The 26,809-nt window shown below is 54.6% G+C and overlaps 1 protein-coding gene across 4 annotated transcripts; it reads left to right on the top strand.

Moving 5' to 3' along the window:
• The first annotated feature begins 391 nt into the window (after positions 1–391).
• On the top strand, positions 392–17,657 carry SALL1 (spalt like transcription factor 1). 4 transcript variants are annotated; one of them, XM_036013587.1, is made up of 4 exons: positions 392–580; positions 2,392–2,484; positions 11,623–15,077; positions 16,200–17,657. In XM_036013587.1, the coding sequence occupies exons 2-4, from the start codon at positions 2,409–2,411 to the stop codon at positions 16,638–16,640; spliced, it is 3,972 nt and encodes a 1,323-aa protein (XP_035869480.1). In that variant the 5' UTR covers positions 392–580; positions 2,392–2,408; the 3' UTR covers positions 16,641–17,657. The 4 variants fall into 4 exon arrangements, with proteins under 4 accessions (XP_035869480.1, XP_035869479.1, XP_035869478.1 ...); XM_036013586.1 differs by lacking the exon at positions 392–580 and adding an exon at positions 627–724; XM_036013585.1 differs by lacking the exon at positions 392–580 and adding an exon at positions 1,286–1,355.
• Positions 17,658–26,809: the final 9,152 nt, after the last annotated feature.

Here is a 26,809-nt window from a genome sequence, read left to right as displayed (position 1 = left end):
TGGCTGAGGGATCTCTTTAAATATTCAGTGAGAAATAATGGCATTTGAAGCACCACCTATGGAAACATTATTATCTTCATTCTTCAACATCAGCCCCACTGATAGCTTCGTTTGTCTTTTTATCAAAATCTACTGTAACCAACAGGACCTGGGGAGAAAGGGAGAGCGAGGCGGAGAGGGTGTGTGTGTGTGTGTGTGTGTGTGTGGCACCGGGCGAGGGCAGAAGAGAGGAAAAATAAGAGGGACAAGAGAAAAGGGTGACGAAGGGGTGAACGAGGGGAAAGAAAGAAAGAAGTTACAGCAAGAAGAAAAAAACCTGGGGGTCGGCAGGAGGAAAACAGAAACATTCATCCTCACACAAAAGATTTGATAAAAAAAAATAAAAAGGCCGAAGAAGCTAAGAGGAAACGAGAAATCGAGTCCTTTGGGGGAGCGCGGCAATGGTCCGGCGCACCCGAAACTCTGCTCGCAAGGCTGGCGCCCACTTCGCGCGAACCGACTGTGGCGCTACCCAGACTGAAGGGCGCTCACGAATTGGGGCGTCCTTATGAGCCCTCTCCTTCCCCGATCGCGAGATAGGGTAGGGATTGTGTATCTGCACCCCCCTCCTCCCCATCACTCAGCCGAAGTTTAGTTTGTCGGGCGCAGGACTTCGGGAACCCTGGAGCGAGGAGACCCTGAGGAGCGAGGGGGAAGAGCCGGGCTGAGCCGAGGACTGAGTCAGGTTCGCGGGCGCCCGAACCCAGCGGAGGGAGTGCGGGGCCCGGGCTCCCGATTCCGGGCTCGGGGGCGCGGGAAGGAAGGCTGCCTCCCCACCTGGGGTGATGGAGCTCGTGCGAAAAGTTTGGGTGCCGCGCTCGGCAAGCGCCCGAGGTGCAGGCGAGCTTCCGCGGGGCCAGACAGCTGTGGACAGGGACCCCCCTCCCACCTCACTCACTCCCGACTCGGCGAGGCCACCTAGTCACCGGCAGCCTGGGGCGCGGCCCCCTCCCCCAGGGCGACGAGCCCGGGGGTCCTGGGGACTGGTCTAGCCCAGGGCCCGGCCGAGCAGGGCCTCGCCTCCCTCGGCCAGGGGCGGGTGGTAGCTCACAGGGTACGCGGCGGCCCCTCCCCTCCCCCCGGCGGGAGCTGAACTCGGATCCCAGGCCGGTCCCTGCTCTTCGCCCGCCCCGGGCTCCGCGGCGCCACCGCCGCCGCCGCCTCCCCGCGGAGTGACGCGCCCTGTAGCCAACCGGGGCAGCCGGGGGGGGGAGGTCGGGAGGGTTCCTGGGCGGAGCCGGGCCGCCCCTTATCCCACGGGCTCGGGGTGGCTGCTCCCGAAAACTTCAGCCCTAATTGTCCTGGGAATGGCCAAGGTAGAGAAAAGGAGAGAGGGAGCAGGCGAGAGGCTGAAGGGTCGGGGGCCCTTTGAGGAGAACCGGGGTGGCGGGAGAGCAGCCCCTCCCCCCAAGCCCCAAACCCATCACGTTCCCAAACCTTTCCTCGGTCCTCTTCTCCGCGCCCCCGCGAGCCCGGGATCCAGGGGATGGAGAACTCGGGGCGAAGGAGCGCCCAGCCAGCCGGCGAGCGGGCGGGAGGCCGGGCCGCGGGCGGGAGGCGGACCGGCGTGGGGCTGGCTCTTCCCCACTCGCTTATTTTTTTTTTATGGGGGTGGGGGTGGGCTGCTTTCTGGTAGCTCTTAAAGAAACGAAGAAACACTCACGAAACGGGACTTCCTCCCCCCCCACCCCCACCCCCATCCCGCCACGGGACTCCCTCCCCCCGCGAGCCGGCGCGCCTAGCGCCCAAGTTGGGAAGTTCGCTGAGCGCCCGCAGCCCGGGTCCCCAGCCCCCGCTGCCCGGCCCCACCCCCCGCCCGGGAGGTTTCATTCCGGGGAGGGCATGCTAATTTGGGTCGGCCCAGCCTGGGATGGCGGGGGGGGGGGGGGGGGCGGGAGGGAGGGGGCGCGGGCAGGGGCGCCCAGGGCGCAGAGGCGAGGCGAGGAGGCCGGCCCCCGGCGGCCGGGCCGCGGAGTCCCCGGCGGTCGCGAAGAGGGTTAACCGAGAGTCGGGCGGCGCGGCTCGCAGAGCCAGCCCCGCGGCCGGCTTATTGGGCCGGCGCGCGGAGAGACAGGGGTCTGCAGCAAATCACGAACTAATTGATTAAGGCGAGCGGGTTTGAATAGCGCTGGCCCGGTGCCAATCGCCTTTCAAAGAGCCCCTCTATGATTAATCGCAATGCATTATTGATAATCATAATTATAGCAGGACACATGCGCGCTGCGCCCGGGGCCGGGGAGCCGGGGAGGGGGCGGGCGGGCCGGCGGGCGGGGGGAGCCTCCGCCGCTGCCGCCGCTCGATTTCCGTAATTTTGAGAAGATTTTTTTTTAGTAATTTTTTATTCTGCCCCAGCTGATGTTTGAGCCAGCATGTCGCGGAGGAAGCAAGCGAAGCCTCAACATTTCCAATCCGACCCCGAAGTGGCCTCGCTCCCCCGGCGAGATGGTGAGTGCTCCGGCCCGCGCCGTGGACACACACACGCACACACACGCACTCACACTCAAGTACACCCGGACCCACGCACACGCAGCGGGCCCCCGCGCCCATCGTCCCCGCCGCCGCCGCCGCTGCGGCCCCGCTGGCCCGGGCGACTCGGCGCGTTTCTTTTTTCTTTCTAATTTTCAATTTGCCTGCGCTGGGCTTCCCGCCACCCCGGAGAAAGCAAACACTTCTCCCGGCAGGACGTTTCCGGAGTTGCTGGGTCCTCCTGGGGGAGGAGAGAGGGCACGCCGGCCTTGCTGCTCCGTCCCGGCTTTTCCGGGGACCGGAGCCGGGGACCCGCCGAGCCGCGATCGGGGCTCGGGTGTCCGGCGGGGCGCGGGGACCGGCAGAGGCCCTCTGCACCGGCTGCGCGGGGCTCCCGCGCTCCCCGCGCGGCGCCCGGGGCCCCCGGCCAGGCCTCCGCCGCCCGGCCCTGCTGCCGGCGGGACGGAAGTTGACTCCGTGCTCCGCGCTGAACTCCGGGCTGAGGAGAGCCCCGCGCCCCCCCACTCCACCTGGGCCCGCGCTGCCGAATGGGGCGCCTTTGGGGGTTCAGAGCTGCGAGAAGATGGGGACCTGTACCGGGGCGCCCGCGCCGGACTCGCTGGGGTCGCGGCGGGGCGAAGGGGGCTCTTCGCTGCCGGCCGCTCCTGAGATGGTGCCGGCGGACGGGGAAAGGGTCGGGCTCCCCAAGTTTGCCCGCTGTTCTCCCAACACATGCACCCCCGCCCCAAGAAATGTGTCGATGCGGTGTGCGTCCCCCGAGATAGTGGTACTCCGACCTCCCGGGAGTCGCGGTGGTGGTTTTCCAGGGCCGGGGGGCTCCCCAGCCAGCGGAGAGTCCCCCTGAGTCAGAGAGGCACTGGCCTCCTCCAGTGCAGGCGACAGCCGCGGGGTCCCGGAGGGAACCAGCAAGTCCAGAGCAAAGTTGGTGCGAGGAGCCGAGGCCGAGAGAGACAGAGAGAGAGAGAAGGGGCAGGTAATTCGGGGTGCGGGCGGAGGACACCTCGATTCCCTTCTTGTCCCTGAAGATGTTTCACTTCAGGGCCCTCCGAGCTCCCAGGCCGCGCGCCGGAGGCGATGGAGCGGCGCCCGGGCTCCGCTCCCGCCGGGCGCCGTGTGGACGAGGCGAGGGGCGGCCCCGGGCGGCCTCCGGGGCTCCGGGTGTCTCTCGGGATGCTCACGCCCGAGCGGCGTTTTGCGGCGTGCACGAGGGAGCTGGGCCTGGGCAGGGCTCGCAGATCCACACCTCTGGCCACCGAACTCCGCTGCCGCCCGGGCCCCACGCTGCCCGTCCCTTCCCCAGAGGCCTGCTTCTCGGCGGAGCTGGGGCGCAGCGACCCGCGCGGAGAAGCCGGGGGACTCCGGCTGCCTGCACCCAGGCTCGGTGTCGGGGACGGGGAGCCCCTGTAAGAAACTGGGGAGCACGGAGACCGATCTGGAGAACTGTTGACCCTGTTTGTCGCCCTCACCCCAGTATTTTCTCGAGCGCCAAGTCTTCCTTATCCAGTGTCCCTGGGAGTTCTCCGTCTCCGGAGAAGAGCCCCGAACCCCCCTATCCGTCCCCAGCGGCGCCGGGTCCGAGACGTAAATCGAGGTGAAATGACCTCAGGCCCGCGGCAGCAGCTGCGAATATTTTTTGCGGGTGTTCTCCGCGGGTTTCTGGGTGCTCGCCCCCAAACTCATCTTCCCCAAAGTTTCAGGTGAGACCCTCCGCGCTGCCGTGCAAGTTAGCCGTAGGTACGTAGGGAACACGGAGCAGACAGGAGGGGAAGAAAGAGTGTTTTAGTAAGTTTGTAAATTTGTACTGGTTTTACACATTTCCCCCCCCCCCAAAAAAAAAAAAAAAGGACTCGGGCTTCGCGGAGAAATGATGGTAGCCTGATCTCGCTGCCTTTCCTTCCATCGCCTTCAGAATCCTAAATTTTTAATAGTTAAGGCTTCTCATAAAGCTGTGGCATAAAAGGGGTTCACTGCCTCTTCCTATTATTATTTATTAGGACCTCTTTTTTTTTTTAAGTTTATTTGAGCTTGGAGGTAAGTTAATTAAGTAACTGAAACAAGTTTCCTTTCTTTTCTCTCTCTCTCTCTTTTCTTTTACTTTCTTTCTTTTTACCCCCAAAAGCTGATTCATTGTCCTAAGGAGCAGTCAAGTGAGGGGCTTGGAACCCTCCCCTGCCAGGCCCTTTCTCACCTCTCCCCACCCCACCCCACCCCCTTTCCCTTCGGTAGTAATGGCTTTAGGTTATGACCGTTTTTCACATGGTTGAACAATAAGTTTGGGAGAAGCTGCCCAGAGGGTAGATTTTGTAACAGGGTTACAGGATTTAGTGTGTTGTAATAATATTAGTACACAACTAATCCTGCTCCAGGTCTGCCTTCCAGGAGGGCCTTACACACTTCAGCTCCTTTCATCCGGGGGCAGCTGGCAGACCCGTGGAGCCGGGAGTTCGTGACACGTCTCCCAGTTGCCTTGAGAAAGTCACCGCCGGCTCTGGGGAGGGCTTAGCCGTCTCCGTGGTTTCTCCCCACGCGTCACAAACGCTTCCAAGGCTTGTTGGGGTTTTGTTGTGGTGTCGTTGGTGTTTTCCCCCCTGTTTAGGGGCTTTATTTTTTTTTTACGTATATAAAAAAAAAAGGTGGTTACGTTTTTTGGAAGACAACCCCTCCCTGGAACAGTGTGGTGGCTGTTTCTCATGTCTTGAAATGGCCTTCTACCGCGGCGCGCGCGCTGTGCAGACTCCTCGGGTAGATCCGGCCGGCGCCCTGCTCGCAGGCTCGTCCTTCACGTTGTGTGACTTCAGCGGCCCAGAGTGGGGGCTGCAAAAGTTCGTGGGCCCCCCCTTCCAGGAGCCGAGCGGCTCCCCAGGCTGTGGGGCTGTGCCTGGGTGTGTTTGCGTGTGTTCGAGTGTGTGTGTGTGTGTGCGTGCATACAAAGAAACACGGAGCTTTGCTGGACAGCCCCACCGATAACTTCATTGGAACAAGTTCAAGAAAGCAGGATTCTTCGATCCATCTTAACCGTGTTCCCATTTCCATTTCACGTTAGAGGGGCAGCTGAAACAGACTCAAGTGAACCTGGGAGTTTTCCTGTTTCTCATGCAACCAAGAGTATGACCAATATGACTGGTCTCTTCAGCGATATTCAACAAGTCTTGAATTACTTGTGGGGGGACGGCTGCCCTGGAAAAAGTGTTGGCTGGGATAAAGAACTGTGAGGACAGGGACTATTGTGATCTAATGATTTTGCACGTGGGTTATTTACTAGAAATTTGGGTGTGTGTGTGTGTGTGTGTATGTGTGTGTGTGTTGGGTTTTTCTGCCCTGGGTGGTGGTTTTAAGATTCCTGTAAGTACATGGATGGCCCATTCAATCTCCATTCATTTATTAAGAAAAATATTTTGGTGCTTTCTGGTGCTGTTGTTTTTTTTTTCCAAGGGAAAGATAATATTGGGAGAGAGAGAAAACCTTCATGAGCCGCAGATAAAACATTGGCTGTCATATAAAGTATCACCAAAATTCCTCTTATTTATATTAATAAGGAAATTCTATTATTTCCCAAAGTAATTTCCTCACTGGGAGCAGCTTCCTGGCTTCCCATGGATTTCTGGGCCCAAACGGTTAGAGAGAACGCCAAAGAACTGGTCTTTTCTGGAAAAAAAAAAAAAAACAAAACCGACACCTGTGAGATAGGGCAGTTGCAAAGAATTTCTGTTGAATGAGGCTTGTTTTTAAGTTTCTGGCGGAATGGAAGATTCTGGGTGAGAAAATGCAGGTTGTTTGGGGGGATTTGCTTCTGGTGGGCTGGCTGCAGAGATTCCCTAAAAGGTGAAAAACAAACACCCAAGCGAAGGGTGTGGAGGATGTGAGGGACTCTGGGGGATTCTACCTGTTTGGGGGTTCCGTGTCCATCTAGTTCCTCCTAACATTCAGAGGTGCAATGCCAGTTTATAGGTCATTCTTGGGGGACTTGGTTCCGTTCCTTTCTCTGTTTGCAGGTAGTGAGTGACCTCTACCAACAGTCCTTTGGAAGGCGGAAGCCTCCAGGCTGGGCTTGGTGGTGGTGGTGGTGGTGGTGGTTTTTAATGTGGAAATCTCCCTGGGAAACTGGGCAAGGAATTGGTAGGCAAGTCGCTCCCTAAGTTTGTTTTGTTTTGTTGTATTTTTTTTTTTGAAGTTGTTAGAAGCCCAGCTCTATGTCACAGCCAGAACCAAATTCCTCCTGCAGTCTTAACTCGGTTTTTCCAAGACGTGCCCTCGTGCAGCTAGCCGTGTCTTCCAAAATATTCTTAGATTACCCCAGCCGAAGTGATGTAGCCGGTTAGCCAAGGAGATGGTAAATTATCCTAAGAACCGCCACCCCTCCCCCACAAAAGGAAAAAAAAAAAGTTTGTGGGCCAGGCTTCAGAAAAACCTAAGACGTGTCGGGGCTGTTTTAACCTCTGCCAGCCTCCTCCCATGCAAAGGTGACAAGGTCCAGATCATAATATGTCCTTCAGTATCTTCCCAGTGACCCCCAAATTGAGCCTTGCTAGTCACTTAGCAGGAAGTTCGTCGTTTATTTTAGTTTCACCTTATCAGCTTGGCTTCTTTTCCTAACCCCACTCCCCGGTCACCCTCAGATGCCAGACCCCCAAAGGGGAAGATTGACAAGTAGTTCCCATAGCTCCGTTTTACCCTCAAACAACAGGGATTTAGTTTCTTGTGCCTTTGCCAATGTTTATGTAGTCAAAGTTTAGATCTTGCCTTAAGGAGTCTCTCTTTTACGCGTCAATGGAATAGGAAAGCCACAAAGAAGTTTTTGAGCAAACCCTTGCAGCTGGAACCCCATCTAGCGTTCAGCTCGATTCAGCCCGGGAGAAGACATTTTCCCCCTTTTCACTCCCCGTGTGCGTGAGGTGGGCTTGAGTCCCTGTTTGCAAAGGGAGGGTCGTGTCATTTTTTTTTTTTTTTGGTCAAAGATTTCACTTATGTTCTTCCCCGGGAGAAGGCACTGCTCTGGGTCGGAACACCGAGGAAACTTGCAAGGTGCCAGGAAATTTGTCATTTGGTTGCATGTCCCAGAGAGGAAACTTAAGACGTGACCGAAAATAGGCACAGCATGTGTTGCAGTGTTGAAAATTTCTTGGGAATTTTCAGCTGGACATTCACGTTCAGGCTTTTCCCAGGTCTGTGCAAAAAAAAGAAAAAAAAAGGAAAAAAAGAAAGAAAAGGGGAAAGGAAAGAAAAAAAAATAAAAGACCAATCCATCAAAAATGTGTGTGAGAGCCTATTTCTGCATTGGCCCATGGGAAGGAAGAGCCTGTTAAAATTATAGGCTCAGGAGAGGTTCTATTAAAAATGGGAATGTGAAGTTAGCGTAAGGGGAAGTAAAGGGAAGGCTCTTTCGGAGGGGCTCAAAAAAAAAAAAAGCCCAAATGTGGCAGGAGAGTGTTGTTTGATTTGGGTCTGCCTTTTTCCCCCTGCTGGCTAAACCTTTCTGTGTGGGGCAGAGTTTTATTTTTGTTTTCTCAGGACACAGATATCCTGAAACACTTCAGTTTTCTGCCTTCCATTCTCCAGCGTTGGGTTGAGATGATGAAAAGCTGACACATTTGAATTGGGCGTCAAGTCCCTAAATAGTACAACAGGAGCTAAAACATTGGGGATTTTCGTGTAAATTGGATGGAGCTGGAAGATCATCCCCCTCTCAAAAAAAAAAAAAAAAAAAAAGAACCTAGAAAATTTCAAATATCTTTTTGTGCGTGCATACTTAAAAAAAACCTCTACTTCTTAAATCTTCTTATCTGACCAGGATTACAGAATTACTTTTAATTTGCATGTAAAATCCATACAAAAGGAACTGGCGTGTTATTTTCTCCATAGGGCAGGGAACAAGGCTACTAACCATATTTCCTAGCATGGGGTCACCAGTTGCAATCCTGTGCATATTATTCAGCAACATACAAGGTAACAGACACTTGGGAAAATGAATTAGAATGCGTTAGTTTGTCTGCGTGCGTGCATCTTGTTGAGACTTAAAATGTTCCCTTTCGTAGTGAAAGGATTCGAACTAGTCCTCATGTTTTGTCTTATTTTAAAAAGCTGTTCCATTGGAATTCTGTTCAGCATGCAGATAGATTTAAAGTTAAGAACTGGTACAGTGTAGCAACACCTGCTTTTGAAATAAATCAAAATAGATACCAGGAAATTTTTTTTTCAGTGTTCATAAACATCAGGAAATTAAATTAGTTGACTCTACAGCGAGATCAAATGTCAGCTTATTAAAATGTTGCGAAAATGTAAGCTAAAATCCCGGCAGCTCTTGGACACAGCGTATTCCTTAGAAGCAAGCAGGCACTTATTTTAGGCACCTATATTTTCCATCCAGTTAGCACCACCTTAAATATAAAAATGTTCAGGTTGAAAGACTGGGAAATTCTCAAGTGGATCTCGGGGCAGCACAAATGCAGACCTCGAGCACAGGAAAGTAATAATCGGCTAAGTCCTGGGAGTAACCTTTTTATTTTCTCTCCATATTATGAGAATATCAGATGTTTGCAAGTTACAAAGAATTAAAATGCCCTTTAATCGTGAGCACAGATGTGCTAAATATTTGAAGCGACTACATTGTAATGTGTACAATTGATGAAGTCAGTTTTCTGATTTCCCTGGCTAGTTATTTAGTTCTGAATCTGTCATTATTTGTCTAAGCCCAGCTGACCAAGCAAAACTGTGTTTTAAAGTGGCTTTATGTTTTGATAAATGTGAGCTGGTTGAAAAGTATTTTCCACTGAATGCAGAGCTTAATAGAACATGCTGACATAATAGTTTTAATGCATTTTGTTGAAAATGTGTGAACAAACAGAATAGCTTTTGTTCCTTCATAATTGGCTGTAAAAGTAGATGGAAACATAACCATTACATATGGAAATGTGCAAAGAGAAAGAAATAACATTTCTGTTGAATATATTAGGAATTGCATTTCCTCGTTTAAAATAAGCATCTGAAATGGATGCATCATTTAAGATCGGTTGTCAAAATACGAAGCTTTAAACAGAATTTTTGTCACATTATTTTTGTCCCAAGTTAAGCAACATAACTTTAGCGAATTTTTGTTTAATATTTTGTTTACATTATTTTAAGGCAGGGAGAGAGGAGAGAGAGAGAAAGACAGCTTCACACAGCACCTCCACTGTGCACAGGATTCCGGGGCCAATTAGGATGATTAAACATTAAATTAGAACAGAATCATTATTGGTATTTTCTGCTACCACTAAGATTCGTTCGGTATTGTGAATGCATTTTGCACCCTACCCTCCTGGAGATTAAAAGGTGGGTATTAGGAAAGCTAGCTTGTTAAGTATAACTTAGCTACTCAAATAACATTCCCAGGGAAGAAAGTGTGCATTCACTTGACCAGCGTTTCTCATCAGCTTCGGCACCACTCAAGGCAAACAGACTCGAGGAATTTTCAGAAGTTCGTCTCTGGGTATTAATTATATTTTCTGGAATACAAAAACGACTCAAGCCTTCTCGTTGTTGTTGCTTGGGGATGTGCCCTGCAAAAAGGCAAATGTCTGGCTCTCTGGAGTTGACTCTTTAAGTTTTCCGGAAAAAAAAAAAAGCAGCATTTTGATTTTGCATTTATTCAGATTTACAATTCGGTGGGTTTTTTTTTTCCTCCCTCTCCCCCTGCAAGTTTTCTGGGAGATGCAATTTGGAAGTCATGGAAACTAACTATTATCTGACTCAGTCCTGCAGAAAAGCATGCAGGGCGGTAATCCTTGAATTAAACAGTTTTTTTTCTTCCGCAGCCTTCAGAGATGGCCACACACCATCGGTACAACAGGAGTTGGTGTTCCCCATGCTGGGAGACAATGGGACGCCAGCCCGCCTTTGAATAGGATGTGAGCTTGGAGCTGGAGATTTTTCTGTTGAATTTACAAATGGATCTTAGGGGGAAGAAATCTGAGCAACCAGTGGAAACAAACATGAAGTGAAAGGATTTTTTTATAATGAAAAGTTCAGGACAATCTGTTACACCATCGGTAACAGTTAAGAGCAAACTGTTTTTAAAGACGAGGAGGAAGGCAGCTCATTTCCCAAACTCTAAACCGAGAATTATTTCTCCGCTTCCTCTCCCCTGCACATCTTTCTTTTAAGTTGGTGTTTCATCAGGAATGTAAATCTTGCGCCAGCTTTTACAGATAGAAAGAGCACTTTTGATGAAATATTTAGAGGCATAATGTTGCCATTTGGAGCCTTGGTGATATATATTCCTTGATTAGTGGAGTGGTAGCCAGGGTTGCATTCTTTAATTTTAAAAATAAACATGCCGCAGGGTGATATATAGACACCAGGCAGACTTCGCGAGGGGTTATGATTGTTGCATTTCTCTTCGGTGGGTGGGTGGGTGTATGTGTTGCTCTCTCTTTTGTATCCAACTGGGTCTTGCGAAACCGCGCGGAGGACTTGTTACTGGTGTGACTCGTGTGTGTGTGTGTGTGTGTATGTGTGTGTCACGGCTCTGACTTAGCTTGGGTTCTAGGTAGGGGCTGGAGGTGGTCTCCGGGTTGTCAGTCTTCCGCCGGGTGACACGCATCCCCCCCCCCCACCTTGTCAACAACTGACTGGAACCTGAATGACTACAAATTAGTTCAGTGACAGCCCAGGCTGTCACAGGTATCTGTGCATCGGTTGAAAAGGAATAAGGTTGACAGAAACTCGGGGGCCTAATAAGTCCTGCGAGTGGTTGCCGGACCCTCTGTGGATGAGCGGACAATAAGGTGCGCGAAGTATTGGAAATCAATGGTTGGCTATGGAATGTCATTATGCACTCATGTCTTCCGTTCATAGCGTTTTATATTTTGATGGATTGTCTCAAGGCCACGACTCTGAGATACCAGGTGGACAGGGGTTCCTCCAATGTCCTTAAGCTGTAATTATGAACACTCCGAGGTACTATTGACTGGTTTTCTGGGGTGACAGTGTTTTGAGTTTCGCAGGTGGAAAGCAATTGATCACCCCCTTACCCCACCCCACCCCGGTCTTGTGTTCTAAAGCCACGGTGACAGTGCGTCCCGGCGCCCTCCCTAACCCTGCACCATTTGATGCTTGCAGGACACACGGACAAGGGACAACCGAGCCGCGGCTCCAAGAGCAAGGACGCCCATGTCTGTGGCCGGTGCTGCGCCGAGTTCTTCGAGCTGTCCGACCTTCTGCTCCACAAGAAGAGCTGTACTAAAAACCAACTAGTTCTCATCGTCGATGAGAGCCCGGCCTCCCCACGCGAGACCTTCTCCCCTAGCCCCCCTCCCGAGAACCCCGGCGACCAGACGCGGGACACAGCGGCGGCGAACAAAGCAGACCGAGGAGAGGGCGGCGGCAGCGAGCTTCCGGAACACCACGGGCTCGACGGGGACGAGCCCATGGAGGTGGCGGCCCCGGGGGCCAGCAAGGGTGGCGGTGGCGGCCACAGCGGCGGCCTGGGTGGCAGCCACGCCGGCGGCCCCCCCAGCTGCACCGGCGGCTCCTCCACAGGTACCTCAGCGATCACAACCTCTCTACCTCAACTCGGGGACCTGACGACACTGGGCAACTTCTCCGTGATCAACAGCAACGTCATCATCGAGAACCTGCAGAGCACCAAGGTGGCGGTGGCCCAGTTCTCCCAGGAAGCGAGGTGCGGCGGGGCCTCGGGCGGCAAGCTGGCCGTCCCCGCGCTCATGGAGCAGCTCTTGGCGCTGCAGCAGCAGCAGATCCACCAGCTGCAGCTGATCGAACAGATTCGTCACCAAATATTGCTGTTGGCCTCTCAGAACGCAGACTTGCCAACATCTTCGAGTCCTTCTCAAGGTACTTTACGAACATCTGCCAACCCCTTGTCCACACTAAGTTCCCATTTATCTCAGCAGCTGGCAGCTGCAGCTGGATTAGCACAGAGCCTGGCCAGCCAGTCTGCCAGCATTGGCGGCGTGAAACAGTTACCCCCGGTCCAGCTACCTCAGAGCAGCTCTGGCAGTGCCGTCCTCCCATCCCACGGCGGCTCTCCCCCCAGCGTCAACATCTTGGCGACGGCGGTCACCACCCCGTCCTCGGAAAAAGCGGCTTCGAGCGCCGGCGCCCCCCACGCCAGCAGCCCGGTGGTCTCGGCATCCTCTTCACCAGCTTTCGCAATAAGCAGCTTATTGAGTCCTGCGTCTAATCCACTTCTACCTCAGCCGGCCCCTGCTAACTCCGTGTTCCCCAGCCCTCTGCCCAGCGTCGGAACAACCGCAGAGGATTTGAACCCCGTGTCTGCCTTGGCCCAGCAAAGAAAAAGCAAGCCACCAAATGTCACCGCCTTCGAAGCGAAAAGCGCTTCCGACGAGGCGTTCTTCAAACACAAGTGCAGGTTCTGCGCGAAGGTCTTCGGGAGCGACAGTGCCTTGCAGATCCACCTGCGCTCCCACACGGGCGAGAGGCCGTTCAAGTGCAACATCTGCGGCAACAGGTTCTCCACCAAGGGCAACCTCAAAGTCCACTTTCAGCGCCACAAAGAAAAGTACCCTCACATCCAGATGAACCCTTACCCCGTGCCTGAGCATCTGGACAACATCCCCACCAGTACCGGCATCCCCTACGGCATGTCCATTCCCCCGGAGAAGCCAGTCACCAGCTGGCTGGACACCAAGCCGGTCCTGCCCACGCTCACCACCTCGGTGGGCCTACCGCTGCCCCCGACCCTCCCGAGCCTCGCGTCCTTCATCAAGACTGAAGAGCCAGCCCCCATCCCCATCGGCCACGGCACCGCCAGCCCCCCGGGCTCTGTCAAAAGTGACTCTGGGGCCCCAGACCCCACCACACGAAACCCAGGTGGGCTCTCAGAGGAAGCGGAAGGGTCCGCCGCGCCACCCTCTGGTGGCAAAAGCGAAGAGAGCGGTGTGGTCACCAGCTCGGCCCCGGCGACGGGCAGCGGCACCCTGAGCTCCCCGGCGGCCGACGGCGGCCCCACCAGCGCCGCCGCGTTCACCAACCCCTTGTTGCCGCTCATGTCCGAGCAGTTCAAGGCGAAGTTTCCTTTCGGGGGACTGTTGGACTCGGCGGCCCAGGCTTCGGAGACGTCCAAGCTGCAGCAGCTGGTGGAGAACATCGACAAGAAGGCTGCCGACCCCAACGAGTGCATCATCTGCCACCGGGTCCTCAGCTGCCAGAGCGCCCTGAAGATGCACTACCGGACGCACACCGGGGAGAGGCCCTTCAAGTGCAAAATCTGCGGCCGGGCTTTCACCACGAAAGGGAACCTGAAGACCCACTACAGCGTCCACCGCGCCATGCCCCCGCTGCGGGTGCAGCACTCCTGCCCCATCTGCCAGAAGAAGTTCACCAACGCCGTGGTCCTGCAGCAGCACATCCGCATGCACATGGGCGGCCAGATCCCCAACACCCCCGTCCCCGACGGCTACCCCGAGTCCATGGAGTCGGACACGGGCTCCTTCGACGAGAAGAACTTCGACGACTTAGACAACTTCTCCGACGAAAACATGGAGGACTGTCCCGAGGGCAGCATCCCCGACACGCCCAGGTCGGCGGACGCGTCCCAGGACAGTCTGTCTTCCTCGCCGCTGCCCCTGGAGATGTCCAGCATCGCCGCCTTGGAGAACCAGATGAAGATGATCAACGCCGGCCTGGCGGAGCAGCTGCAGGCCAGCCTGAAGTCGGTGGAGAACGGGTCCGTGGAAGGGGACGTCCTGACCAACGACTCGTCCTCCGTGGGTGGCGACGTGGAGAGCCAGAGCGCCGGCAGCCCGGCCATGTCCGAGTCCACCTCGTCCATGCAGGCTCTGTCCCCTTCCAACAGCACCCAGGAATTCCACAAGTCGCCCGGTGTGGAGGAGAAGCCGCCGAGAGCGGTCCCCGGCGAGTTCGCCAACGGTCTGTCCCCCACCCCGGTGAACGGTGGGGCCCTGGATTTGACATCTAGCCACCCAGAGAAAATCATCAAAGAAGACGCTCTGGGGATCCTCTTCCCTTTCAGGGACCGGGGTAAATTTAAAAACACTGCTTGTGACATTTGCGGCAAAACCTTTGCTTGTCAGAGTGCCTTGGACATCCACTACAGAAGTCATACCAAAGAGAGACCGTTTATTTGCACAGTCTGCAACCGCGGCTTTTCCACCAAGGGTAACTTGAAGCAGCACATGTTGACACATCAGATGAGAGACCTCCCGTCCCAGCTCTTCGAGCCCAGTTCCAACCTCGGCCCCAGTCAGAACTCGGCGGTGATCCCCGCCAACTCCCTGTCATCTCTCATCAAAACGGAGGTCAACGGCTTCGTGCACGTGACCCCTCAGGACAGCAAGGACGCCCCCGCCGCCGGTCACGTGCCCCCGGGGCCGCTGTCATCCCCCGCCACGTCCCCGGTTCTGCTGCCGGCCCTGCCCAGGAGAACGCCCAAACAGCATTACTGCAACACGTGCGGCAAAACCTTCTCCTCGTCCAGTGCCCTGCAGATCCACGAGAGAACTCACACTGGAGAGAAGCCCTTCGCTTGTACTATTTGTGGAAGAGCTTTCACCACAAAAGGCAATCTCAAGGTACCTCTCCGCCCACCCACCCGGGCCTTCTCCCTGCCCCCCCCCCACCCAGCATCCCCTCTCAGCCCCGACCCCAGGCTCAGCGGCCCAAACGCCCCCCCGGGAGACAGGGCCCTGCAAGGAAGCTGCTGCCCATGGCAGGCCGCGGTGACACGGTGGGTCAGGACCCCGGCAGGGACCAGGCCGGGCCGCGGCTGGCCGCAGGTCAGCGAGCGTTGAATACGTTGGTGCCTAAGCGACGCAGCGGCCCGTCTCCGTGGCCTCACTAAGTGCACCCAATGAATGGCGTCACCTCCCGAGGAAGACAGCCCGGCGTTGCCATGGGGTATTGATTAAAGCCGCCGCGGGGCCTGTGGGCTGCCCGGATCACTTAATAATTACAGTTCTCCCCGGCCCGTGCATCTCCTCTCCATCACCATGCAGGCCCGCGCGGCCCGTTTCTCCGAAAACAATCACGTCACTCCTCGGCTAATGGGCCTTATGATAATTGATTAGACAACACGTCCCACTGATATGTGTTGGAAATAAAGCAAATATGCTTAAGTTCTAGAGCAACAGTTGAGCACTCTGACTGTGTACATTTTTCTGTTGACAGAGCGTTCCTCTCGAGATTGCCGCCAGTAATGTGAGATGAATAATTACTTTCTGGCCTTTCTCTCCACGCACGGGCTCTCCGATGGGCAATCAGCGAGGGGTCCCTCCTTCCCGTCTGAAAAGGACATTTATAGGGTAAAGGGTGTCAGATACAATACTTACCGTGGCAATGAGAGTGGACATAACAATTCTAACCCTTGCAAGGAGCTATCTGCGACTGACTGGCTCGCGGGAGGCCATTATAAGCTAAATGCGGGTAATAAAAAAGGAGTAAGTAAGGCGTCTCGGCCCAGGGAGAGCAGAGGCGGCCCTGGGCGGCAGGCAGTGAGCAGGTCATTACTGGCTTCGGAGTGGACGGTCCGGTCCCCCCCCCCACCCCGTTCCACCGTCTGGCCCGTAATGAGAATAGACAGCGAGGCCACTTGCTTTGCTGAGTGTTGCCGGGATCTGAGCTGAAACCGATTCACCTATTAAGCTTCTCCCTCCCTCCCTCTCTCTCCCTGTCTGTCTCGCCCTCCCCCCCCTCAGGTGCACATGGGCACACACATGTGGAGCAGCACCCCTGCGCGCCGCGGCCGGCGGCTCTCCGTGGACGGCCCCATGACGTTTCTGGGAGGCAACCCCGTCAAGTTCCCGGAGCTGTTCCAGAAGGACCTGGCGGCCCGGTCCGGAAGCGGAGATCCGTCCAGTTTCTGGAACCAGTACGCCGCGGCGCTCTCCAACGGGCTGGCCATGAAGGCCAACGAGATCTCCGTCATCCAGAACGGGGGCCTCCCCCCGGTGCCCGGGAGCCTGGGCAGCGGGAGCAGCTCGCCCCTGAGCGGGCTGACGGGCAACCTGGAGAAGCTCCCGAGCTCCGAGCCCAGCGCCCCGCTGGCCGGCCTGGAGAAGATGGCAGGCAGCGAGAACGCCACGAGCTTCCGGTTCACCCGCTTCGTGGAGGACAGCAAGGAGATCGTCACGAGTTAAAGCGACTCTTCCCAGAGAAACAGCGTTCCTGTCCGGACCCAGGCCCTCAGTGGCCTCCCCCTCCCTGGCCTCACACCCCCTCCCTGCCTTCTGGTTGTGCCCCCTCCGGATCACTGACCGACCACATCACGAAGACATTCTTTTTGTACCTTGTTCAACTTCTAGAGTTCTAAGAAAGCTTATTTATTAGTGGTATAACCTTGCTTTGCAAACCGAATGCAAGCGTTAACTTTGGTCTTCTGTATTTGGGACTAAATACTAATGGACTAGAGTGCGTAAACTTGCTGTAACATTTATGGCAATCACAAGTTGCCCTGCTAGGCGGTCTTAATCGGCATTAACTTATTTTCTATATCCAGTTTAATATGAATCTGGTGTTGATGCAATGCCTCCGTGATATATTAGATCTCTAATAAAGTCTGTATATAAACGTACACTTTGATCTTGCTGGAACGTTTTCTCAGCAAACACATTGTCTGACCTTTCGAAACAGAATTAAGGAAAAGGACTATAAAAAGTGTGGTTCTTTGAAAGGTTTGGGGTTTTTGTTTTGCTTTTGTTTTGTTTTTTGTTTTTTGTTTTTTTTTTTAATTCTAAAATTCAACCTGCGCTTTTTTTTTTTTTTTTTTTTGTAGGTTTAACCATTTCCGTTCCGAACTGCTATTTGTATTGTGCTTTCTACTTGAGTCGTCCTCAATGTCCATAGGTTTCTGTACAGTAATAAGCACGCAGAACTCTTTTAGAGAAAATACAAGTGTTGTTTTGGTAGTGGAAACTGAGACGTAACATTTTGCCTTGTAGGTATATTCGCAATAGCAACCGTGTGCTGGAATTTCACAATGCTGCTACGTGCAACATCTTGAACAAACCTTCAGTGAGGAAACCGTAGCTGCTCTCGTATACATAGTCAGAAATACCACGTTCGTCGCAATGTACATATGTCCCTTCCAAGAGCAAATGCTTCTTGATCAAGAGAGCAGGTATAGCGTTGGTTTATTTTGTATTAGGTATGGAAGAAAAAAAAAATTGGACTGTTACATGCACTTTCTTGGAAAGTTGAAAGGAAAGCTGGGGGGGGGTCAAATTTCTTTAACATTTAATACTTACTAACAACAGAGATACTGTAATTTTACTCGAGTAATCAAATACATTTTTTTTTGCAACAGATAAAACAAAATACTGTGTCTGTGTTTTTAAAGTGCAATTTCTATTTAGCCAGGCCCTGAAATGTATTTTAACCTCTCCCCAGACACCCGTAAATTATATATGTGAATGTGTATGTTTCTCTCCACGCAAGGAATTGTAAAAGGCACAACAGAAACGGGTTTGCACGGGCCTGTGGTTTTTCTTTCTATTTTTTTTTTTTATTTCAGGGATCTAGATATTTTTCCAATAACTATTCCTTGTTTGGCCACTCTTCCCACAAACCCCCACCTAAGGAAAAAAAAAAGGGAGGGAAACAGAATGCAGAGCTGTTCCTGGAGGCTTCGCCCGCACAGGCCTGTGCCCCTAATCAGGGGACACTGGTGCCCATTCAGGCCAGCTTCAGTCCAGCTGTTCTGGTTTCACTCCCCTGGACACAGCTGCCTTTTTTCAGGCCGCTGCTTGCAGGACGCCGCGTTGCTGCAGGGTCCCTGAGGCAGAGGGGTCACATAACCTGACTCGGAACCGGCCGCAGCCCAGAGAGGTCAACAACGTGTGCTTTATTCAATTAGTCATGTAGGCGTTGAAACACGTGCATGGTTTTTTTGTTTTGTTTTGGTTTGGTTTTTTTGGAAGGAAAAGTCCACTACGAAGGATCTGTGGAACCGACTTGAATGTTGCATCATCAAAATTCAGGCTGATTCTTCCTCTCTCTCTCCCTTCAGTTCCACAGGCTCATGTGTTGGTACTGAGCACTCTCTCGGGTGAGCAAGGGAGACTGGGTGAAGGTCCCCGTCTAGAGGGGTAGGCGCACTTCTTTCTGCCACGGAGGTGGCGAACCACCAGCAGCGGAGGGTTCTGCAGCCGCACCTCCCACGGCAGGGAGAAGCGCTGGGGACCCGGTGTCTGCGCGCCCAGGGGGCGCCCGAAGCCCCGGCTCAGCTGGGGGCGAGGCCGGCCTCCTGGAAGGCGGACGCTGAATCCAGGCCTCAGGCGGTGCGGCTGTGGGGTGGGCACCCCTAAACCAGGAGAGGGCAGGGATGGAGGCGTGCGTGGCTGCAGAGTCTTTGGGACGTTGCTGCACGCAGACATTTAAGGGGCGGCGTTTCTCCATTGAGCCTCTCCAGGCCGGGCCAAACCGCCGTTTTGCTCAAGAGTGGGGAGGAGCGGAGAGAAGGCCGGAATTCTGGCTAGAAGCTCTTGTTCGACGCGATCCTAAGGGGGTGTCCAGCCCTTTCCCATGCCTGGGCGCAATGTGGACCCAGTGCCCACGCCCACGTGGTAAGGGTAGGGGCGCTTCTCTCAGAAGTATACCCTGCGCCCAGAACAGAGACGGGAGACCTGCTGGGGGCGGGGGGGGGGGGGGGGGTCGGAGGGCCACCGGCCACCGAGGGAAGCAGGCTCACAGCCCATGCCCTGCCCCTCCTCCGCCTTTCCAAAAGCCCGGTCGGTCGAACCCCGAGGGCACGGTCAGCAGCTGTACCCCGCTCTCCCGCCCCTCTGTCGCCGCTGCGCGCTCCCCACCTCCCGGGCTCCCGCGCACGCCAGCGGGCGCAGTGTCGCGGCCCTGCGCCCCCGCGGGCTGCGCGTCCATTTCCGCCAGGCGGGCGGTCCCGGGCGGGGGCCAGGCGAGTTTCTTTTTCCGCTAACCACCAACCTCTCTCCCTTCTCGGGTTTTCTGAACCTGAGCGAAGCGAAGGGGGGCAATTAGACTTTCGAGGCACCCGCAGCCTTTCGGAAGGTCGGAGCGTCAGGGTCTCCGCCTGCCCCTCTGCGCCCTCGCGTCTTTTGTCCCTGCCTAGCCAGCAACCGGGGGACCTTTCTCATCCGTTGGCTGTCACCTGCGCATTTCCAAAGCCAGAAATCACCCTCCACCCTGCCTCCTCCTGTCGTGTGACAAGTACAGTCAGCCTTTCGGCCCAGCTCCTCTGAAGGAGAGAAACGGTTATATTTATAAAGCAACACAGCTTATTTTAAGGCAGACGACGTAACGCACCTCCCCCACCCCCTCACTGCCTCCCGCCCAGCCTCTCCTCGCTTGCCTGTCTGTCTTTTCCCCTTCCGAAAGTTCAGGTGCTTCCAAGGAGCGCTGGAATCCCCAGGAGCCGAGCATTCTGGGCTGTGCCGGCCTGGAAGGACAGCGAGGTTCACAAAAATGTTTGAGCTAAAAATATTCATCTTGGTGACCTGTCCCCCAGTTTCTCCTTTAAAAATATGAATTATAAAGACACAGAAAAGTGCAACAAATCATGGAACCGCCCCCCCTTGTGCCCATCACAGAGAATTTACAAATGTGAGCCATGTGTCCATTTTTGTTTTGGTTTTGGTTTTTTTAAATTCTGGGGTTTTTTTTTTTCGTAACTGCTTTTCTTTTTCTCTGTCTCACTGGGTCGCTGTCGGTCCCCCTCGTCTTGTCCCTTCTCTTCCTGTGTCTTTCCTTCCCTGCATTCTTGGTGGTTTTTCTCTCCAGCCCCTCCCTCCCCACTGCTCCTCACTCCCCACCCCTACGCAGACCCAGAGGGGCTTCCTTCCTTCTAGAAAAGATCCTCAGAAGAGGAGTTTGGTGAATGACGAGGACCCAGGGAGGAAAAAGGGGAAGAGACCAATGACAGACTCAAGTGGCCCAAGACCCCTCTTGCCAGTGGCTGGGGAGGGTTGTGGGGGGAGCGGTGGGGAGTTACAGGTTCCCACAGATGCAGGCCGGTGGGAGATTCCTGAGGCTCCCCGAACTTTGAGTGTTCACATCTCAATCCACACGGGGCGGGGGCTTCAGTCACCTGACTTTGATGGGGGCCAGGGGACAAACTTTTAAGTTGGGGGGAAAAAAACAGTGTGTCCCTACAGAAAACCCTAAATGATGTGCAGTCCACATAAATTTTGAGCAGGAGATTATTTGCTTATTGTTGTTGGCGTGTCGTGAAATGTCAAGAACAGGAGAACTTAAAAAAAAAGGAAAAAAGCTGCCACTCTGTTACAGCTTTGCAGTTCTGTTAGAAAAATAAAGCATCGGAGTCTTTACTAGGAGTTACACGCTCTGCCCCAAATGAAACCGCCGTCGGAGGGGGTAACAAAGTGGGAAAAAATGTAAAGGGAATTTCAAAGGGCTCCACAGCAAAGCGCAATCTGAGATTCACAGAAAGTGGAGACGGATAAGACAGGAATTAGGTCATCTCCTCCAGACCCCAGGAAATCTGTTCAGATCAAAGCCTGCTCCGTTAGGATAAACAACCCAGGGGCCCAATGGGCTCCACCAATATTTTCATCTCTGTGCTAAGAGCTACTAATCTAACAGGCTCTATTTGATGAAAGGGGGTAAAAATTACAACTGTAAAAATGACTACGTTAAAAAAAAAAAAAAGTCCTCTCAACTGCACGAGGAAGATAAAGATTTAGATTTGAACTAAAAAGTAACAAGATCCAGGCCCAGATCAACACGCACTTCCTGGAATTTTCGCACTAAGTAAATTATCTAATCCCAGCCCATTGTTCCCTCCTTGTGGGGGCCCCCCCGCCCCCCACCCCATGCAATTGAGCATACCAGATGATTTACATAAAAAAAAATTGTTAAATTTTAACTGCAGTCTAAGAACTTGCAGGAGGTCGACTTTTGGGTTCACTTACTTTACATTTCTTAAGGACCTACCCCCCACCAATGCTATTGTCCCCGCCCCCCAGGCAGTCCCTGGGGTGTGTGCTGGCCTTTCTGGGCCTGGGTGTTCCTTAAGCCCCGTCTACAAGCCTGGGCTCTCCTTCCACCAAAGACAGGCAGAGGCGGGAGCTGGTCCTGTAAGCCTGGCTTTGGGTCGACCCCGTTCGGCAGCCGTGATGCGTGAGCCGCTCAGCCGGAGGACTGTCTATGTAAGGCTTTCTTTCACCGCAGAGTTGATGGCCTTAAGAACCAACTGCCAGGGAACGTGTGATAGATAGAAACATCTAGAAAAGGGACAGGAAATCCCTGGGAAGGAAAATTCACCCCGGCTAAATCCAGGGTTGCCGTTGCTTGCTGAGCCCGGTTTCCTCTTAACTGTTTAAACATGTGAGTTGGCTCTGCTCGTGCTCCTGCGTCCGTCTGAGCTGGGGTTTAGCAAAGACCTGGGGACCGCCTGTCCGCCGGGCCCTGGCCCTCTCTAAAGCCAGAGCAATGGGGGTAGGGGGTTGCAACGAGCCCTTATAAACACCACCGGCAACAGGCCACCTTCCATGTGGGACCCTGGGCTGCTCGCTCACAGAGGGCGGTCCTGGGATCGGCTTTTTACTCGTGTTCTGCCAAGGGGTCTGGAAACGGTGGCACAAGTCTCCCCCTCCTTGTTAGGTCCCGGGTGGGACCCCATCTGGCTCCCCCAGGGCAGCTGAAGCCCGATGACACAGCATCGTCCGTCTGTTGGGGCCTGGATGCCGAGAGGCCAGAGGTCATGTCCCCACAGCCACAGTCAGGATGAGGCCCAGACGGTCACCTGTAAACCTGGGTGAGGTGTCAGCACAGCAGACCCTCTCCTGAGGGAGGGACAGGAAGGGGGACACTAGTCGGCCGGCAGAGTAGAGTAACGTCTGTATTCAGGTGCCTCTACGTATCTCACCTCATAACAGTCCTCAGAGCTGCGGGCCACTGTCATTCACCAGGTGGCACAACTGAGACCCCAGAGAGCAGAGAAGGAGCCGTTGGACACCAGGAAGCCTGGAGCCGTCACCTGCTCCAGGGCCAGCCCGGAGGGGCAACCCTACCTGGCCTGGTCCACGGACCGGTTTCCCCGTTGGGACCACAGAAGGATCGATTTCCTTCATTTCCCAGTAGCTCCACGGGAGCCTTACCACGTGCACGATTCCACACAACTGGGACACCGCCTCCCCTGCCGCCAGTATCCCCTGCTTTTCGGAAGTCCGCTTTGCACTGCTCTGCTTTACAAAAGACCTATGATAATGCCTCAGCCGAAAGAAATCCAAAAAGCATTTCCGCCATTACAAAAAAGGCAAAAAACAAAGACATCGTCCACCGTTTGCTCTGCAAGGAGCTCTCGGAGAGGCCGCAGCGCCCTGAGCACCTTCCCTAGGGACCACACCGACATCGCAGGCTCAGGCCCCACGGCTCTGAGCTGCGCCTGCGAGCCCCTGGGCGTCAGCTTGGCTGCCGTTTTGCCGGGTGAGCCAAAGGCAGCTGCAGGTAACTTCTTCCATTTGCAGCATCGCACTTGTGAGAGGTTCGCCCGGAAAGCTCTCCCTCTGGATCATGGGGGAAACCTGTGCTTCTCTGTTAATTTCATGGAAGTTACTCCCTTTTGAAAAGTGAAGTTTATTTATTGTTACCAGGGAGTAGGAACACTGGGTCCGATGCTCTCCAGCAGTCTTGCTCGTCCCATGCAGGAGGAATCCTCAGGGTCCGAGTCTATTCGGGGATGCGCCCCACAGTGAAGCAGCACGGACACATCCCGATTTTTCCCCGGAGCTACGTCCTTTCTTGCTTTTCTCCTAACCCATCCCGCTTTGCTCTAGGCAAGCCTGAGGTCTGTGGGTCTTACAGAGTTTTGTTTCCTGGCCCCTTGGCCACCGCCCCCCCAACTTGCCCACGAGCCCTTTGGGCCTGGCCCAGAGCTTTCCGGACGCTGGGCTGGGGCCTGTCAGCGTGTTAGGAAACCAGTCCGGGAGGTCATCCCCAGCACAACTTTTTCAGTGGAACAGAACGGAACCTATCGGAGGCCATCACACTCTGTAGTAATGGTCAATGGTGCCTCATGGGGTTCTTGTTACAGCTGCATGCGTGTGTGCATACACACCTGTGCACACCAGGCCACAATGATAAATGTACTTCTCAGCACGAGTTGCCACCAAAAAGTTTGAAAGCCACTGACGAAGGCTCTGAAAAGCATGTGTCTCCCGCTGTTCCTCAGCTGAAATCACAAACGCAGGGGCTTTGGAGGGGGGCTGGCAGGCAGGTCTGGGAGCAGGAAGCGCGGTGGCGAAGACACACCACGCAGCGTTCCCATTCGCTCCCCAACCGTCCACCCAGGATGCAGTCACTGCTTCGGCGAGGAAAGACAGACTAGGGATGGGGCTCCCCTGCACTGCTTCCACCTGGAGGATTTGAATAGCATTTTGCCGGGGAGGGGGTTTCTCCTTAAACACACAAAAACAAAACCGGAGTAGGACAGTTGAATGACTAAGCCAAGCTGCGCTGTCCCTTTAAGAGCTTCCCCCCCACGGGTAATCCAGCCCCAGCTCTTAGGGAACTAAGTTAGCCTCCCTCCCAAATCCTGCCACTTCTAAGCACCCTCAGTCACCGAGCTCACCATGGGGCTCCCCACAGCCTAAGAGCATGTGGTCCCAGGTGATCAGTTGCCCCTGGAAGGGCCCCATGCGAAACCCCGCTCAGGTGGCGGGGTCGTCTGCAGACTTGAACAGAGACCAGAGTCTGACTAACACCCGCAGGTGCTCACACGCACTCCCACCCGAACCTCCAGGGCCAGGAGAGCCAGGAAGGAACGCCTCTGGATGGACAGAAGTTAGTTAGTGTGAGAGCGGGGTCTGACTTATTGAGAGTTACTCCCCTCAATCTGGGGGCAGAAGTGCCTGCCCCAAGGTCAGCCGAAGGTCAGGAGAGAGTGCCACCTGCATTCGCGTCCAATACTGCTGATGCGAATTACATAAGAGTGACGATGGTGGCTCACGTCATCGCAACCAGTCATTCAGCCCTTTCCTCTCTACCGTCTTTGCCTGGTAACGCGCAGCTGCCCCCGGGGCAGCACGTGCTTCCTGCCCCTTGGGGAGTGAGCACGTGACTGGCTTTGGCCAATAGCAGGAGGCAGGCTCCCTGGTGTGCCCATCTCACGCTCTGGCCTCAAGATGTCTGCATGCTTCTACTAGTGCCCTTGTGCCTTCTCCCATCGCCACGAGTAGAACATGCCACTGGTCTCAAGAAAAGACTAACAGCCACAAGGAACAGAGTCACCGGAGCCACAGCCAGCTGAGACCAGCCAAGACCCGGCCAAGCCTCAGCCAGCTGCAGACACCTGAGCCCCGCTGAGCAGAGCGCACCCACGGACCTAGGGGAATAGGTGGGTGTCGCTTGAAGGCGCTGAGCTTGCAGATGATTCCTTATTTAGCGCCCCTGGAGCCACAGCTAACCACTTCAAGCAGTTGTGATGAGCCATGACACTGTGTCAGATGACATTCCAGATGCTAGGCTGGAATTAACCCAGTCAATCCCTGTAGCGCCCCCATGAGGTGGCTGCTGTCACTGCACCTATTTTATGGCTAAGGAAACTAAGGGACAGAGAGGTTAAAGGAGATGCCTGAGGACACACCCATGGTGACCAGGCTCCGGAGCACACGGTGCTCAGCTCTTAACCAGAGTGCTAGGCTTTCACCCTGTCCCCAGGCTTTCTGAGAAAGTCTTTGCGACCTTGGGAAGACTGGGCACGGCCAGGATCCCTGTAACTAAACTCCTGAATGACAGCCCCGTCCCTATTCCCTACGCAGTGGCTAGGTCTCCAGAGAGGCAGGGTCCTCCCGGATTCCCAGGCAAGAGATCTGCTCTCCCAGCACCTCCTCCCCACAGAAGAACTTTCCGGAATGCAGGGGCCTTCGTGCTCCGCGTGCCATGTGGACAGAACTAGCAGGGACCCGCACTAAATCGAGAGTCCACGCGCTCATTCTAGCACCTTCCTTCAGCGAGCCCTGGACACGTCCTACCTGCGACCATGGTTACCTGCTCTGTGAAGACCTTGCTAATGCTGACAGATCAAATTATTGTTGTATCGTTTCCACGGTGAGAGTGATCCAGCCACCGTGCGACATCAGGGGCTCTATCCCCGTCCGCATCCCCTCTCTCATGGGAAACCAAGTCACCTGTTTTTCCTGTACCTTTCACAGACCACGAGCCACAGGGTCCTTTGCGGCAGGGGGAATCTTGCGTCTGGATCATCGCAGCGAAGAAACAGTTCGCAGACAAGAGCTGCGGGTCTGTTTTTGTCTCCCCGCGAAGAAGATCGATGGGATTTGCATTTTCTTATGCATGCAAAGCTAGACTGGAAAATCTTTGGAAAATCAAGGAGTGCTTAGAGAAATCATTAAAATGTTAGGGAATTTAGGAAATCCGAGAGGAGGGTCGGGTTTTCACCGTCTGGACGTGCCATGGGGCAGGACAGAAGGACGAGGGGATGGGGCTGCTGATCCGGCCGGAGCCTTAGGTCCTAGGGCTGCTGCCACACATGAGAAAACGCATCTTCCTGTGGAAGTCTGTCGGGTGTGGGCGGAGCCACGGCCCCTCCGGCAGCCCTAGGGGAGGGTCTGTCCACGTCTCTCTCTCGGTCTCCGACGCGACCGGCAGCCCTTGGCTTGCGGACACGTCCCTGCAAGCTCTTCCTCTATCACCCCTCCGAGTTCTTGTGTGTCTTCACGTCATCTTCCCTCTGCGCGCCTGCCTTGGTCTCCTCTCTTCCCTCAGGGCCACTCGTCCTAGTGAGTTAGGGTCCACTCTCATGACTGCTTCCTACGTGAGTTGTACTTTCAAAGGCCCGACGTCCAAAAGAAGGGCCACGTGGGCAGAGACTGAGGGTTGGAAGGAGGCTGTCACAGTCACTGGGGTGGGCCGAGAAGAGGACCAGAGGGGAAAAGAAAGGGTGGGAGAGGGGCTTCGGGTGTTTTTTCAGCAGATTTAAGGCCCCGGGAAAGCCGTGGCTCTCAGAGCTGAAAGAGACTCCCGGAGGCCTGCAGTCACCGGGTCAGGGCTCCCGAGCCGGGCTGGGCCGGCCCACATGTTTCATTTGGCTCACCAGGCATCGTGAGCGAATGTGAAAGCGCTGCCAACCTTTGAGAGTCAGAAGATCTCATATAAAAGTTCGAATTTCCCATTTCCAGGGTTTTGTGGGTTTTTTTAAGTGTCAGGGGATCTAGGGCTCTTGCCTTCCCACATGTCAACAACCGGCGGGCACGAGGGCGTGACCGTCCCCTTCGGATGGAGCCGACCCGCGTCCACTGGCGTTCTCTCCCGAACCACCTGCCCCCATCCACCAGCCCGCCAGCCGCCGTCCGCG

This window comes from Phyllostomus discolor, chromosome 12 (assembly GCF_004126475.2).
Source record: "Phyllostomus discolor isolate MPI-MPIP mPhyDis1 chromosome 12, mPhyDis1.pri.v3, whole genome shotgun sequence".
Classification (NCBI taxonomy): Eukaryota; Metazoa; Chordata; class Mammalia; order Chiroptera; family Phyllostomidae; genus Phyllostomus; species Phyllostomus discolor.
This window is presented reverse-complemented; position numbering and strand designations above follow the sequence as displayed.

What these genes read in the sequence shown, in the direction of transcription:
- SALL1 (XM_036013587.1), top strand. Translation starts at nt 2,409, where the DNA reads ATGTCGCGGAGGAAGCAAGCGAAGCCTCAACATTTCCAATCCGACCCC. An exon ending in CTCGCTCCCCCGGCGAGATG is followed by an intron (nt 2,485 to 11,622) that starts GTGAGTGCTCCG and finishes TGATGCTTGCAG; the next exon opens with GACACACGGACAAGGGACAA. An exon ending in CCACAAAAGGCAATCTCAAG is followed by an intron (nt 15,078 to 16,199) that starts GTACCTCTCCGC and finishes CCCCCCCCTCAG; the next exon opens with GTGCACATGGGCACACACAT.